The sequence below is a fragment of the Podarcis vaucheri genome (assembly GCF_965113315.1).
Source record: "Podarcis vaucheri genome assembly, chromosome: 3".
Classification (NCBI taxonomy): Eukaryota; Metazoa; Chordata; class Lepidosauria; order Squamata; family Lacertidae; genus Podarcis; species Podarcis vaucheri.
Genome location: NC_138761.1, coordinates 86,635,610 through 86,651,665, shown reverse-complemented (window position 1 = coordinate 86,651,665; position 16,056 = coordinate 86,635,610). Strand labels below are relative to the sequence as shown.

The 16,056-nt window shown below is 41.4% G+C and overlaps 1 protein-coding gene across 2 annotated transcripts in view; it reads left to right on the top strand.

The window, feature by feature from the left end:
* The window catches only part of LOC309529929 (uncharacterized protein), a 237,682-nt gene that overhangs the window by 219,977 nt on the left and 1,649 nt on the right, over window positions 1-16,056 (top strand). For both annotated transcript variants that reach the window (XR_014218512.1, XM_082218408.1), the window contains one exon: window positions 3,453-3,540. Coding sequence is in view for 1 of the 2 variants with exons in the window: in XM_082218408.1 (XP_082074534.1) it covers window positions 3,453-3,540 (88 nt within the window). In the remaining variant the exon portion in view is untranslated. The remainder of the gene's footprint in view (window positions 1-3,452; window positions 3,541-16,056) is intronic.

The window sequence follows — 16,056 nt, the reverse complement described above, 5'->3', positions numbered from 1 at the left end:
TGATCGTTATCTATTTTATAATTTTATGATATCCACTTGCTTTTAATGCCAATTTTACTGGTACCTTCTTACAAATATTTTATACTGTTTTATGTAAACTGCTTATAGGCTGCTTTTTTATTTATTAAGCGGTATATCAATCATGCTAAATGAAAGAAAGAAATGGCCAGTGTTTTCAAATGCACTCTTCATGGGGAATATATACACTTATACAGGGTGAATCTTTTAAAAGAGACCCCGTGGAACGTGTGTACTCTGTATCCACGGAGCCTCTTTTAAAGGACTCTCCCTGTACATACAGTGTGTCCTACCCCCCCCCCCACATTACATAGGTAGCTCAACTGGTGGGAAAGAGAATTCTCATAGTGTGGTTCTTTCTTCTTTCCACTGTAATACATAAGTATACTAGAGTAATAGGGAGTAACCAGGAGCGGAATACCACAGGTGATATAATTCAGCAATGATGGTCAGTGACTGGCTTTCTGTGAATGCTGTTTTCCATCCCACTGGTTACAGTTGACATGTAAATGATTGTGGAAGGAGTGACCACACTGCTTCGTTCCACCACTAATAGCTGTTGTACCACTTGAACCTACTACTCACATCTTCAATGGTCGTTATTAGCTAATAACTACACTGCTGGAATTCCTGCAGTGCTGTAATTACCTCAAAACCAGCAGATGCGGCTGACATTACTTTCTCTTTTTCTTAACGCTCATATATTCCTAAGAGACTCAGCAAGGACTTTCACCTTTAGAAGGTGTTTAGTACTTAAAAAGATTGATGAGCTGCAGAAGATCAGATTTTCTTTCTCCGCAAAAGGCCATTGTAGCCTATGGACAAGACTGAATGGAGGAATAGGCCCTGATGAAGTCAGGAACAGGGATGTAGCGGAGGGAAGATGGAGGCAGGGGAACACAGCTCCAGGGCTTTTGTCAGAGCAGAAACAAAGACATCATCTGCTGGAGCGCTAGAGGAACCGACTGACCCTCCTTTCTCTGGAAGTAATAATGAGGATTTTGGGTTTGTTTGTCACAGATTGGCATAAAAAGGTGACACAAGGCTGGACTTAACATGAGGTAGAAGGTGGCAGCCACTTTTGGCAGCAGACACCGGCAGGTACAGAGCAATGATGAGGTGCTGGAGGTAGGGCTGTGCATGCCATATAGCCTGCTCTGGAGCCCTGAGCAAGCCTGCTGTTCTCAAAAGCAGTGGAGAATCATAGAATTGTAGAGCTGGAAGGGACCACAAGGGTCATCTAGTCCAACCCCCTGCAATGCAGGAATCTTTTGTCCTATGTGGGGCTCAAACCCACGACTCTGAGATTAAGATTCTTGTGCTTTACGGACATCACTGGCAATCAAGTAAGAAGATTCTGTTCCCATCTGACCAACCTATGTTTGTGGAATGTGGAGAGACATCTAGTCCTTTGCATCAGTCTCCAAAATGCTCAATCAAACAATTTGAAAACACCATGAAAACATTTTAAAATAGTTATAAAGACAGGAAAAGAAAAGAGCTGAAGAATAGGGCACAAAACCAATACAAAATGAAGACCAAAGGTTGAGTCTTGCGGATTCTTTGTTAAAATGTATTTCACAAGTTGAATCTGTGCAGCCGTAAGCAAGCAGCACTGTTAGTGAATCTCCCTCACAATAAACTATGCATAAGACTGAAACCATGCTGATGGCAATAACCTGGGTATTATGCCATATACGGCTGTTCTTTGGTCTTCATGTGTGTAATAATGGATCAGCATGAATGTATGCATCATTTACTCCTTGGAAGCATGGTTCTGGGGGCTTTCATGGTGCACTTATTGGAAAGAACCTAGTTCTGCAAATGCACCCAAATGCAGTGCTGTGTCATCATGGCTCGTTGCTCATCCAGCCATCTCCAGTGGTAATTTCTTAAGACCACTTCATAGATTGCACTTTCTGAAGATGAATCTTCATGTCACAAAAGGGCCATGCAACTATCCACCCATGTACAAGGCCCTTCGAATACTACAGGCTTTTCCTTTCATGTCCATGACAGGAAAAGGGATGTGTTACCAGCCCGCAAGTCAGAATAAAAGCACTGAATACATGAGACCAGCTGCCAACAATATCAACTTGTACTTTTATTTGTGGTGGAAAAAGACATGGGACACAGAACTCTTTATTCCTGAGTTGTAAAAATACAGGCTCTGATCCAGCTCCAGTTCCCTGGAACAAAGTCTTGCTGAACACTATAGAATTTAAGTTAGCTATAACTAATGTTTTCCATTGGTTTCAATGGAGTTTAGTAAAGACTAGCTTTAGGTGGTTCATGGAAATATTCACATCCTTGACACAATTAGAATTTCTAGGATCAAAACAAGGTCTAACTCCGATTCATGATTTTGAAATCAATCATTACCTGTGTGGTGTAGTGGTTAAGAGTGGTAGAATCGTAATCTGGTGAACCGGGTTCGCATCCCCACTCGTCCATATGCAGCTGCTGGGTGACCTTAGGCTAGTCACACTTCTCTGAAGTCTCTCAGCCTTACTCACCTCACAGAGTGTTTGTTGTGGGGGAGGAAGGGAAAGGAGATTGTTAGCCACTTTGAGACTCCTTCAGGTAGTGATAAAGCGGGATATCAAATCCAAACTACTACTACTACTACTACTACTACTATTCTTCTTCTTCTTCTTCTTCTTCTTCTTCTTCTTCTTCTTCTTCTTCTTCTTCTTCTTCCTCCTCCTTCGCGTCCTCCTCCTTCTCGTCCTCCTCCTCCTCCTCTTGGTTGAGTCTTACAATATGGTCTAAAAATCAGAGGTAGGGAACTTTTTCTTTCTGAGAGTAACCTTCCTTTCTGGGCAATATTCTGAGAGGGCCACATGCCAGTAGTAGGTGGGGCCTGAGGCAAAAATGAGTGGAGCAGCTTATGTCAATGTTACCTCTGTACGGTAGGCCAGTTTCTACTCACTTTTACACACCCCTCTCTTGTGGGAATGGTGCATCCAAAATCTATTTTTAAAAAAGGTCAAACGACCCGGGGCAGCTTCCGCACATACAGTTACCATATCTCTCTCCTGCATCCAGAAAAGCAAGAGTCATTATTGTATAAGAGTTCTAGTCAGGCAGAAACATCCACGGAGTAACAGCGAAGCAGGACCAATGAAGTATGTGGCCCAGGCAGATGGCTGTTTAGTGGAGTCACTCAGATTGAGTCTGTGTAGCTCAGAGACTGCTTACATTTCCTCTCTGTTCCCCCCCCCCACACTCCCACCACCCAAAATCCTTCACTCTACAGGCAAGGAGTGGATCGTTTAGCTTGCGCTAAAGCTCTGAACTATAGTCCTTTTAAAACAGCTGCCCTAAGCAAAATCGGAGTTTCCTAGGTTACCTGGGTCAAATTTATTAAAACTGTATTTACTTTCTGCTGTCCAGCCTGGAGTAATCAGCTTCCGATGTATTTGTTTTGCTAGGTACTGTGATTCCAAGAGCCAGGAAAACATCAACGAACACTGTGGAAAAGGGAGATCCAAAGGGTTTCAAACAAGTTCACTTAACCAGGTATATATATACACACAAAATGTCATCTGAACAGAAAGGAGTACAGTGGTACCTCGGGTTACATACGCTTCAGGTTACAGACTCCGCTAATCCAGAAATAGTGCTTCAGGTTAAGAACTTTGCTTCAGGATGAGAACAGAAATCGTGCTCTGGCAGCACAGCGGCAGTGGGAGGCTCCATCAGCTAAAGTGGTGCTTCAGGTTAAGAACAGCTTCAGGTTAAGAACGGAATTAAGTACTTAACCCGAGGTACCACTGTATAGCAAGTGAGCAAAGGAGCTTGCAAATTAGGACAGTTCCAGCCTGTCCTGCCAAACATTTGCTACAAGAATTGTGTTGCAATATAGCCCCCCCAACTTTGTTTTGCCTCAAAGCATTCTTAGAGTAACAGAAAATCCTTTGTAGAATCTATCACCAGCTGTCTAGCTACCACTGAATAAAACTGCACAAGTTCTCATTGGCACATACAGACTTCATTTTTCAAATAAGTTTTTTTTTAAAAAAAACCCAAACCAAATAGCTGTGTTGGTTCTGTATTTTATTTTTTAGAACATGTGAGGGCTTTGAAATGTAGCTTCCCATAGTAGCGATTAACCCTGTGCATCTAGCGATATCTGTTGAGAGTTTATTGAAAAACTGAAGTACAGTCTCTGGGGACCTGCTACCAGTTATATGTTTACTTCCACTAGGTATATTTGTAAATTATGAAGATATTAAAAATATGTCGTAAGTTTCAAGTGTTCTATTCTGCAAAGGAAAATAAATCTTATTTCATTTGGCACTCCTAGCTGAACTCACAATAGTATGATAATAAATCCTCAGAATCCTAGGATGACGGGGGGAATAGTTGCTGCTACACAAAAAAAGAGCAAAGTGAATGTATCATCTTTAGATTTAGATCTCAGTGAGACTCCTTCTGCTGAAGCAAATCTATATAGCCCAAACACATACCCATCTTTTGTAGGTGATACATTTTCTGCACTCCTCTTATACCCCTTTTTACCTTCCACCTAATTCCAAGTATGTGCCTATCAATGCTTATCAAGATGTGTTGCAAAAATGTCTGTGAAATAACTTCTGCAATGCAGCATTTGGAGTTGGTTAGAGGCTCATTAGAACTTTGAATGATTTTGCACGCGTCAACAAGTATATCTAGGTTCCAACTCTTAGATGACTTGTTTTCACTTAGTCAGATTCTTGGTTGCCTCTGCACTTCTAGTAACTAGCCATAACCAAAAGATAAGATGCCAGACAACAAACATTATTCTTACATCTTCCCAAACAAGAAGGAAACAGCATCAAATCATGGAAGTTTGTTGTTATGAACTGGCAGGACAATGGGGACGAGGAAGAGGATACTGGCGAGGGGTGTGGTTGGGACTGGGACACACTAAGGCAAGCTGGGGTTGGGGAAGCAGAGGTTGGTGTAGGAAGTTCTCGTGGGATAATGAAGGATGGTAAGGGGGTGGGGGTCAGTGTACAGGAACCAGAGCCAGAGGGACCCATAACTCCATGAACACGGTATGCTCTGAGGTGTAGGGAGCCGTGGGCAGGGTGCCCCAGGAGGCTGAGGCAAGCAAGGGCCCACAGCCCAGCTCCCTAGCTGGCCAGGTGGGGCTCGCTAGCTCTGGGAGGAGGTCTCTGATTCCTCATCTAGAGTAGGTTCAGAACAGGTGAGGATCTAATGCCTCGTCAAGCCCAGCTGCTGCAATCAGCATGCAAAGTACAAAAGGGAAGCAGAGCTGTGGTGCTTTGTCTGCTCAACTGCTCCAGGATATCTTTGGGACTATGCTTTGGTTTGAACATGTGGACTGACTCTGGACTGGGGACTTGACATACTGACTTGCTGCCAGGTAGGCCAGGGGACATTTGTCCTAATTAGCCTGCTATTCCCTTGGTATTTCTATGCTAATTTTTATGCTATTTTTTCAGACTGCAAAGATTCCCAGTGACATAAAGCTTTTGACAAGCACTTCACTCAATGAGATTTGTCAGTGTTTCGACAATACTTACAACATACAAGATTAATGAAAGATTAAGGGAGAGAAACTTTCAAAGTTGATAAATATCATTAGTGGACCCCACCTTTTGTGAAATACTCGCCCCAAAGAGGCTTGCCTGGAATCTACTGTATATTTAGTGCTAGGCACCTGGGTCTTTTAATGTGTTCTTAACATTTCTAATTTTAACCTCTGTTTAATCAGATGTTGATGAGTTTTAGCTTGCATTTGGGGGTTGAGTTTGTGTGTTGATGCTGAAACCTGTCTGCATCTAAACATTTGTCCTTTTCTCTCATTCTACCATGGAATAATTGATAGCAGGATTATGCTATCAATTATGCTCATCTCTAATTGACAACCTGGAGTTTCCTTTGAAATATCCAGCCACTGAGCTATTACTTTTAGATGTGTAACTTTATAATACACTGTTATATAAGAATGTGGTTATCTTCAAATATAGTATATTTTAACTTCTATTAATTCTGCTTGCTTTCATCAGATTTTATTAAGTCATATATTTTCAGATTTTAGTGGGTTTATTTTATAGCCAGGCAATTTTGGTACATATTTTAAAGGATTAGTTAATGAAAGCATTGCATCATCAGTGTTTAAATGAATTTTGTAAGGGGTAGATTTAGAATTTAGGCCAGTTACATCTTCTGTTGATGGTCATAATGGTTCAATGCATATAACAAAAAACAGTGCTGCTAGGAGAAATCCTGTCTTGTTCCTCTATTTACTTGAAAATAATTTGAGTACTGGCTGTTTATACATAATACAACATAGAGATCATTATAGAAAGTTTTAACATAATCCTGAAACTGTTTACCAGTATCTAATTTCTATAACGGGGAATATGAATACATTCATTCTATATGATCAAATGCTTTTTCAGAAGGATGGGGGTGGAGACGCTCCTTCAGGTATACAGGACCGAGGCCGTTTAGGGCTTTAAAGGTGAGCACCAATACTTTGAACTGTGCTCGAAAATGTACTGGGAGCCAATGTAGGTCTTTCAGGACTGGTGTTATTTGAACAACAGAGCAACTACTATGTAGCAAATGCTACATATGTAAAACTAAGGTTCTAACTACTTCTTACAGTGCTATGGAGGGAACCACACTCAGGCTGGGCTGTGGAGTTTCTATTATAGACCTGACATGCTTCTTAAAGAGACAGGCCACACCCACGACACAGCACTGCTAAACACCTCAGAATTTTGTGCTCCTTGCTTCTTTTAGGAACACCAACTGCACTCATTTTTAAGTATTTTCCTTGCCTTTTTTCATTTATAATCTCTTACCCTTTCTGGAAAACAGCATGCTGGCTTCTAAAAATAACCATTGCAATTCTCTATAAACACAATGGTCTACCCACAGCTGTATTCATGGTTGACAAGTTCACTCCTCAAATACGTCATTACTTTTTGTTTAGCTTCTTGGTGGGCTGGACTTCAGCCCACTAATATGCAGGAGATTTTCCAGTTATGATTGCATCCAGTCTGCAATCAAGTGGACTGGTGAACAGTAAATTAAATGGGAACCAAAACAATTAAAGTAAATTAAATGGGAACCAGGCTCTCTCCATTTTTTCAAAAGGAAGTGTTCCAGATGGTCATTGATGCATGGGGTTAGTTGCTTAGTTTGTTAACTCTGGTTTGAGAATTACTGCTAACATTATCATATGGCAAAAGCAGTGGTGTGTAATTTCCTGATTGTTGCAGTACATCCCAGTATGTTTCCGAGCACAATTCAGAGTGTTGGTGTTGACCTTTAAAGCCCTAAACAGCCTCGGCCCAGTATACCTGAAGAAGCATCTCCACCCCCATGGTTCAACCCGGACGCTGAGGTCCAGCGCCAAGGGCCTTCTGGCGGTTCCCTCATTGTGAAAATCAAAGCTACAGGCAGAGGGCATTCTTGGTGGTGGCGCCCTCCCTGTGGAATGCCCTCCCACCAGATGTCAAAGAGAACAACAACTACCAGACTTTTATAAGACATCTGAAGGCAGCCCTATTCAGGGAAGTTTTTAATGTCTGACATTTTAATGTATTTTTAATCTTTGTTGGAAGCCGCCCAGAGTGGCTGGGAAAACCCAGCCAGATGGGTGGGGTAGAAATAATAAATTATTATTATAGTATTGCAGATTTACACATACTAACTTGGGTCACATCCACATCCATACATTCAAAGCACAAGGCTTCCCTTCTGGGAACTATAGTTTGGTATGGGTGCTGAGTATTTTAAAGAGAGTAAACTGTAGTTCCCTGGATTTAAAGCCAAGTTTTTCGTTTTTTGTTTAACTGTGCTTTAAAGTTATGGTGTAGATGTGACTGTAGTTCTGCAGAGTGCCAAGGGGGTGTGCATTCCATTTCTCCTACATGGACTCAGCCAGGGCTTAAATGATGTCCATTCAGCTTCAAGAATGCTGATTGGGCATCACTGTAATTGAGATAACTAAAGCACAAATCTGAGTAGCACTGGCACCTACAATAAATTGTGCAGGGGGAAAGTAATAAAGGTGTATGAGCAGCCATTGCTTTCCTTGTAAGATATATAGTTGTATATTTGTATTGCAAATTATTTTGAAGGACCAAAGAGTCAGTCCCTTAGGGAAGGAATAAGTGGTACACACTGCTTATTAGTTCATAACCTAAAATATCTGTTTGAAAGGAAACGACGACTTTTTTTTTTGCCAGTGTCTGTTTCATATGAGTACAGGATCTAATTCTAGACGCCAAAGTGTCAAATATCCAGTCAAGTGAACGGAGGTCCACAGCCACTCCAACTTTCTAGTACATTTGTTCATAAAGCTGTATTCTATAAACACACACACACATATATATCCCATACCCTATACAGTGGTTTGTTGTTTAGTCGTTTAGTTATGTCCGACTCTTTGTGACCCCATGGACCAGAGCATGCCAGGCACTCCTGTCTTCCACTGCCTCCCACAGTTTGGTCAAACTCATGCTGGTAGCTTCGAGAACACTGTCCAACCATCTCGTCCTCTGTCGTTCCCTTCTTGTGCCCTCCATCTTTCCCAACATCAGGGTCTTTTCCAGGGAATCTTTCCTTCGGAATTGATAGGTTTGATCTTCTTGCAGTCCATGAAGATCAAACCTATCCATTCTTAAGGAAATCAGCCCTGAGTGCTGACAGATCGTGAAGCTGAGGCTCCAATACTTTGGCCACCTCACGAGAAGAGAAGACTCCCTGGAAAAGACCCTGATGTTGGGAAAGATGGAGGGCACAAGGAGAAGGGGACGACAGAGGACGAGATGGTTGGACAGTGTACAACTGCCCACAGTGGTACCTCGGGTTAAGTGGTACCTCGTGTTAAGTACTTAATTTGTTCTGGAGGTCCGTTCTTAACCTGAAACTGTTCTTAACCTGAAGCACCACTTTAGCTAATGGGGCCTCCTGCTGCTGCTGCGCCACTGGAGCACGATTTCTGTTCTCATCCTGAAGCAAAGTTCTTAACCCGAGGTATTATTTCTGGGTTAGCAGAGTCTGTAACCTGAAGCGTATGTAACCCAAAGTGCCACTGTACTGAGGGGATGGGAATGTGTCAGGGGTTGTACTTTGGGCCCCGAGAGTGTCTGAATGAAAGAGACCACACAAACCAAGAGTTCCATAACACTAAAAAAAAAATGGTTCCAGTTACAGGTAGGTAGCCGTGTTGGTCTGCCATAGTTGTATATTTGTAGTGCAAATTTCTGAAGAAGTGTGCATGCACACGAAAGCTCATACCAAGAACTAACTTAGTTGGTCTTTAAGGTGCTACTGGAAGGAATTTTTTTATTTTGACTAAAAAAAATGTTGTAGCTTTGGTTTCGTTTGCTCCCTAGTGGCTCAAACATGTGTCAGAAAGGACCGTTTGGTACAGCACAGGATATAATTTTGCCTCTGGCATTTTCACTACACCACAAAAACGTTTTGTTTTTTTTATGCTGAGCCAGGAAAAGACAAACCAAACAAAAGGAATACCATGTAGCTGAAGATGTATTTTCCTGTCTATATAAGGATTGCACGGTAATTGAGGAATCAAGACAATCTCTGAAAATGAACCTTTAGGAGCATGGCTTATCAATTTACCTTACCATCAAAGTATCATAGAATATAAATGGCAAAGCAATGTTATGTGCTGTGATTATGCTTAGCATCAAAGAAAATGTTAGTTAGCAAAAGGTTGATGCTAAGTGGACTTATATACACATGACATTAGTGTGCCAATGTAATTTTTATGTAGCCTCTGCAAAAAAGAATGAAAATGTGTTGATAACTGATCGGCGGTTGTCTAAAGACTCAATCAAGTCTTTCTGAGCCCAGTTACTCAAAACCCTTTAATACAAAACCTGTGGCCATTCTGATGGCATGCTGTACTACAACACCCATTATCCTTGATCATTGGCCATGCTGGCTGGAGCTGATGAGAACTATAACCAAACCACATCTGGAGGGTCACAGCACAGGTTCTCTACCTCTGCTTTAACAGGAGATGCAGAAGAACAGGTTGCAAATAAAAACACCCACTGCAGTTTAGAAGCAAAGGTATTTTTTAAAAAGAAGTAATAAAGCTCCTTTACATTTGCCAAGGCAAAGTGTCCCTCCTCTTTTCCCCTAAAATGACTTTTTCAACATTTAGTCACCACAGTACCACATGACTATTTATAGCCCTTTCCATCTCAGAACTGCTGATTTCAGTGATACCACTACACCACTAAGTTTCCCCGGCATTGATTTCTTTGCTTTCTACTTTCTCCAATAATAAAAGCTGTCTGTTATTCTGAGTCTGTATGCGTAGAGATGCCCTGCTTTTTTTCTGGGAAAGGAAATGCTTCCTAGGAAAATGAGGGTTATCAGCTCTGGACATATTCATTTTATTCTATATAGAAGGGTTCTATCCCACCCTCGGGTCAAATGATTCTCAGGGAAGCTTGCAACAGACAGCAATTAAGACAGGTATATAAACATGTGCTTAATAATAATTTTATTATTTATACCCAGCTCATCTAGCTGGATTGCCCCAGCCACTCTGAGTGACTTGTTCAAGTGTTTCGCAGAACAGAGGTACAAGTTGTCTCTACTCATGTACAAGTGTTTGTGTGTAAGAGTGTGCACAGGTTGATGTGAATAGCTCAGCTATTGCATATTTCTTGAACGCAATGCGTGAACACCCCATTGCAAATCCACTCAATCCCACAGTCCCTTGTTGGATCATAGAGGCCATTTTTTCTTCCATTCTGCAGTCTTGGAGCAACTGCAAGATGAGAGCGGAGTATTCGTTATCGTAGAGGAACAAGCTCCTTGTAGCTGCTCCTTCTCAGATTGATGGATGAGGCTAGACTGCTGCTCCTTTTGCCATGGCCTGGCAATCAGATTGCACAGCTGCCCAGTAGCTTTTGTTCCCTTGACCAATGGTAGCGGCCAGAGTGCGCTTCCCTCCAGCTCTGCAGTCCCAGGTCAACATAGCAAACCTGCATGTGCCAAACACCAGGCATGCAGTGAGCCATGGGATCTTTGCCCATTGTCTGCAAAACTGATTCCGATTTGATGGGGTCATATCTGAGCCAAGGAAGACTGGCACAATGTCAGCAAAACAGCATCACGGCCTTAAGTACATATAAATAGGAGATCAAAAGGAAAATTCCTATTGATAAACCCTTCCTGGCAGGAATATGACTCGGGCACCCAAGAATATAGAAAGCAACCTCTTAAAGGCATGTGTAGGTTGCAGTACTTGGGAATGCAAAGAGCATTCAAACTAGGGACTCAGCTCTACAGCTGCAAACAAAATGTTTTAAGCATGTTTTGAGTGCAATCTACAATGTGACACTAGATGGCGATGGTGAGCCTTATGGAAAATTCAGTGTATTTTTTAAAACTCTTTTTTAAAAAAGCATTTTCAGAACGGTTTTTGTGTGTTGATTCCACCCGAGTCATCCATACCACAAACTCACTAGAAGAATCTTGAGGAATATTCCCTGAGCAGAAATCAAGCTTGCTTTAGGAACTGAGTTTCATGATACCCAGAACAAATTTTGTGCATATTTGGAATAATCCAGAATGTGTGTGTTGTTTTAAGATGGACTGTTTTCATTATTCACCAGGTTTGTTGCTACAATATGGCCGCACTTGATAATTATTCAGAACAGGGTGATGCTGCAGGTAAAGGTAAAGGGACCCCTGACGATTAGGTCCAGTCATGGACGACTCTGGACTCATGCCATTACATTATAAGTACAGTGGTACCTTGGTTTAAGAACAGCTTAGTTTATGAACAACTTGGATTAAGAACGCTGCAAACCCGGAAGTATGTGCTTTGGTTTGTGAACTTTGCCTTGGAAGCAGAACATGTTCCGCTTCCGGTTGAATGTGTTCCGTTTGTAAATTGAGTCCCCTGCTGCTATGGGAAAGCACGACTTGGTTTAAGAATGCTTTGGTTTAAGAACGGACTTCTGGAACGGATCAAGTTCGTAACCCAAGGTACCACTGTATCGGATAAGGGCGTAATCTCTCTTGGGAGATATTTTAAAATGATTGATCTAAGAGAGTAGCTAGGAAACATACAAATCACATTAGTACAGCAATGAAAAATCGTGAAAGAGGACAGATCCAACCCTCCAACATTCCTCTGGTGAAAATAGGGACAGTTCTTACTCCCACAAGTGTTCGCATGCCAGGCCCCACCAAAGTTGGGCTGAACCCAGTGCATGTGTAGCAAACTACAGTTCCCAGGATTCTTTGAGCCGAAGCCATGACTGTTAAAGTTGTATAATAGGGCTTTAAATGTTTGGTGTGAATGTGGCCTAAGATTCATTTGCTAATATGACAGGGAGGGGAGGCTCCAGCTTCTCCTTTGCCTCAAGCAGCCAAATATCTGGAGCCAGCCCTACTCTTACAGCAATGCTGTGCTGTAGCAAAGGCCGGGAGGCAGTGATTTGTCCAAGGTCGTACAATAAGCTTTCTGGCTGGAGTATTTAGTCTTTGGAAGCTCATGAAGAGCTATTTATGTCTAGGTATCTCACAACTGTATGTTCTTACGCAAAGAATCCAACAGCAGCCATTTAAACTCATTTGTGTGTGTGTTTCACTTTAAAAAAAGCATTTTCTGTGGATTACTTTTTGAGCCCTCACATGCCTTCTGACTGATTTGATGGGAGCCTAAGAAAGCTGTATGACTCATGTCAGAACTTTTGAAAACCTAGGAGAATATTCATGCAATTTCTTTCTCTCCTTTTTTACGAGTTTACTATAAAAGGTGTGAGAACTCACTTGACTGGCAAGGTGTCAGATGTTGGAGGAGCCCATCTATTTTTTTTTAATAAAACCTCCATGCACTTGAAAGGGCTTGAAAGCTTGACAAACTGTAGTATGGGCTAGTGCAGTTCTGCAGAAAAGACGTTGTGTAAGATTATAGGAGTCAATTTTGTGTTTCCTGAAGGGACTGCCAATGCAAAAGGGAGAAATGGTGTAGGCTCGTGTTTTAAAAGATATGCTTACAATGTTTTTCTGCGCCAATACACCAAGAGAGTGATGAGTGAATGAAAAATTAATCACTTTGTGTGTAATAAACTGGGTGACACTTCCACTAACACTTGGCTACCTTCTCCTTTTCCATTGAGTCATCACTGGCTAGAAAACTCGACTGAAACTCGAGAATTATACAGCACACCAGGAAACTAGAAGAAGATGAGCGGTTTTAAGGACCCTTGTTCTGCTAAATCTAGTCCGTGGGGGCAAGAGAACCATATGACCACCTGTGCCATTTTCTTGCATTTCTAGTCTTTAATTAAGATCTCGATCTCTCACACAAAGTGTACAGTGTTGAGGTATTCCACTACGTGTTGGAGTATGCCAGCTTCACTACAACAAAATCTACACCCATACCTCGGTGTGTACAAAAGAAACCATCTCAGGTGCTTTGTTTATTTACACACGACATAATAGCATGCCTCCATAGGAATCTTCAGAGACCAGTGTAAAACAAAGATGTGATCCATTCGTGTTCGCATTAGTGTCTTAAAATTGCTTCTCAGGACCACCTAACCTTATCTGAATTATTATTCATACAGTGGTACCTTGGGTTAAGTACTTAATTTGTTCTGGAGGTCTGTTCTTAACCTGAAGCACCACTTTGGGGGCGGGGCTGAACTTTTTGGGGGGGGCCAGGGCTCCTCAATGTTCAAAGCCCCCCCCCCCCAATGTCAGGATGTTGCAGGATGTCATTAGTGTAATGGCAGGACATTGTGTCCAGCCCCTCTGACTTCAAGAGTCCCTTTTTACCAGGGACAGTCAATGTTCCCTGATGCATCACTGCTCCAATCTCTCTCTCTCTCTCTCTCTCTCTCTCTCTCTGTGTGTGTGTGTGTGTGTGTGAGAGAGAGAGAGAGAGAGAGAGAGAGAGAGAGACACCTTTTTCCTGCTTTGTTTGGGGAGATAGATGGCTTGTTACATTTTTTGTTAATCTGTTTCTCCAGCATTTTCATTCTTCAGTGTTTACTTGCTTTCCAGGGTCTCTAGAAGTTAAACTAGGGATGGAGGATAGATTTTATTCAGTTTACATTTCAAGATGAATCTAATTTTCACTTTCCAAAACAATAAATGAAGCAAAACACAGCTTTGAAATTTGTATGTATCCAAATTTTACAGTGCAGTTCATCAGCCAAGCAATCTGTACAAAAAAAATATCATACAGTAGGGTATAATGTGCATATAAAAGCACGTGTTAGTGAAAATAACATAAAAATGCATTATGTTAGAGGAACCAGTTTTGCAAAAATGAATGTATGGGGGGGGTGCATACAAAAAGGTGTCTTATTAGGATAAATTCACACAAAAATGCTGGTGAATTTTTATAAAATAGTTGCAGATTGATGGGGAACTGAAATTAAGATTGGAAAAATGAGAAACAAAAACTGACATGTTCACCCATCCCTGTCTAGCACAAATGTAGGCAAAATGCATGTTATGTAGTGTTCAGCCTACCATTTCACATACAATGTCTGCTTACTAAGATAAAAATGGCCTCTTATAGCTTTCCTGGGTGGGCAGTAGTTGCGTCCCCTCACGTTTGGCCAGCAACCTGAGCACGTGAGTTTAGCCAGCTCTTGGGAATTTTCGTGGCTGGTCCACAAGGCAGGACTGCCCACCAGAGTTAAATGGGCCAATTGAAAACATACAGCCAGATCTGGATTAGAACAAAGATCCATCTCGTGCTGTCTTGTGTTTCCACGGTGGTCACCAAGGCCAGGGAGGTGACTTGTAAGCATTTAAATAAGCCAACAATGTGTACTAACAAAGTGTACTAATTGATCTGTGGTATTGTGTGTTTCAAGCATTCGTTTTATTTATTTAATAATTTATTATTTATACCTCGCCCATCTGGCTGGGCTTCCCCAGCCACTCTGGGCGGCTTCCAACAAAATATTAAAATACAGTAATGCATCAGACATTAAAAGCTTCCCTAAACAAGGCTGCCTTCAGATGTCTTCTGAAGGTTTATATATAAATAAGGTTTATATGTCCCTCAATTTTAAAAGCAACCATTAAGCAGTTTCCATAAAGCATGAAATATATATTTGAAAATGATAAAATCAACTGACTTTAAAAAGTAGGTAATAAAATATTTCTAATTCCATCTGTGAGATGCTGGAAGATACCCACCAATATGGACCCAGGCCCCCTTCCCTGCACACAGACACTAATGTGCATACATATATCAAGTTTGCAGCCAAAAGCCTTTCCTCTCAAACAGGAGTGAAATCTTAGGTCTGGTCATAAGTGTAGAGCAGTTTCAGGGTGTGGGGAGGTAGGCTTGTTGGCAGTATATAAAGCCAAATATAGCTCAAGTTTTGAAAAGTGTTCAGTGGGTAAAAGAATAAAGGCAACTGATCTGGTTTTTTTTTTTTAATGTGGTCATGGTAGGAATTACCTCATGAGTAAGTTTCTTTAACTCTGGGGACTGTCTTTTGTATAATTGCTCTAAAAGCTGGGTTTGTCTGTGCTGCAAGTGAAATCAAAGTGCAGATGAGTCTATCACATCCCAAAGTACCATGGATAAGATTAGGCACAGTGACACTCCAGTGTATACAAATGAGAAGAGAAATTAGGGGTATGGGTTCAGTTTGCCCAAGATGAATTGATTCAAGCTGTTTGAGATATCCATATCATTTGGAACTCTCTTACGTAGACTGTGCTCCTGAAAAACAGATATGCAAAACTGACTCACTGGAGAGCTTCAAATTGGCACTTCAGGCGGAAGTGCCATACAAAATAAAAATAAAACTCATCTCATCTCATGAAAGGGCTGGCCATGGAATTACTGCCCTTTGAGTAAGGGTGTAATATATTCATCATGTAATAAATAAGGAATAAACACGTGAATTTATGACTGAAAGGGAAAGGGGCTCAGTCTTCTATTTTTATTTTTTTTTAATCATTTCAGTGACGTTGAGCAAAATCTTCTTCCATTGCAAATGGTGTAGAAATAGGATGCCTCTTATTGGCAAGGAAAGG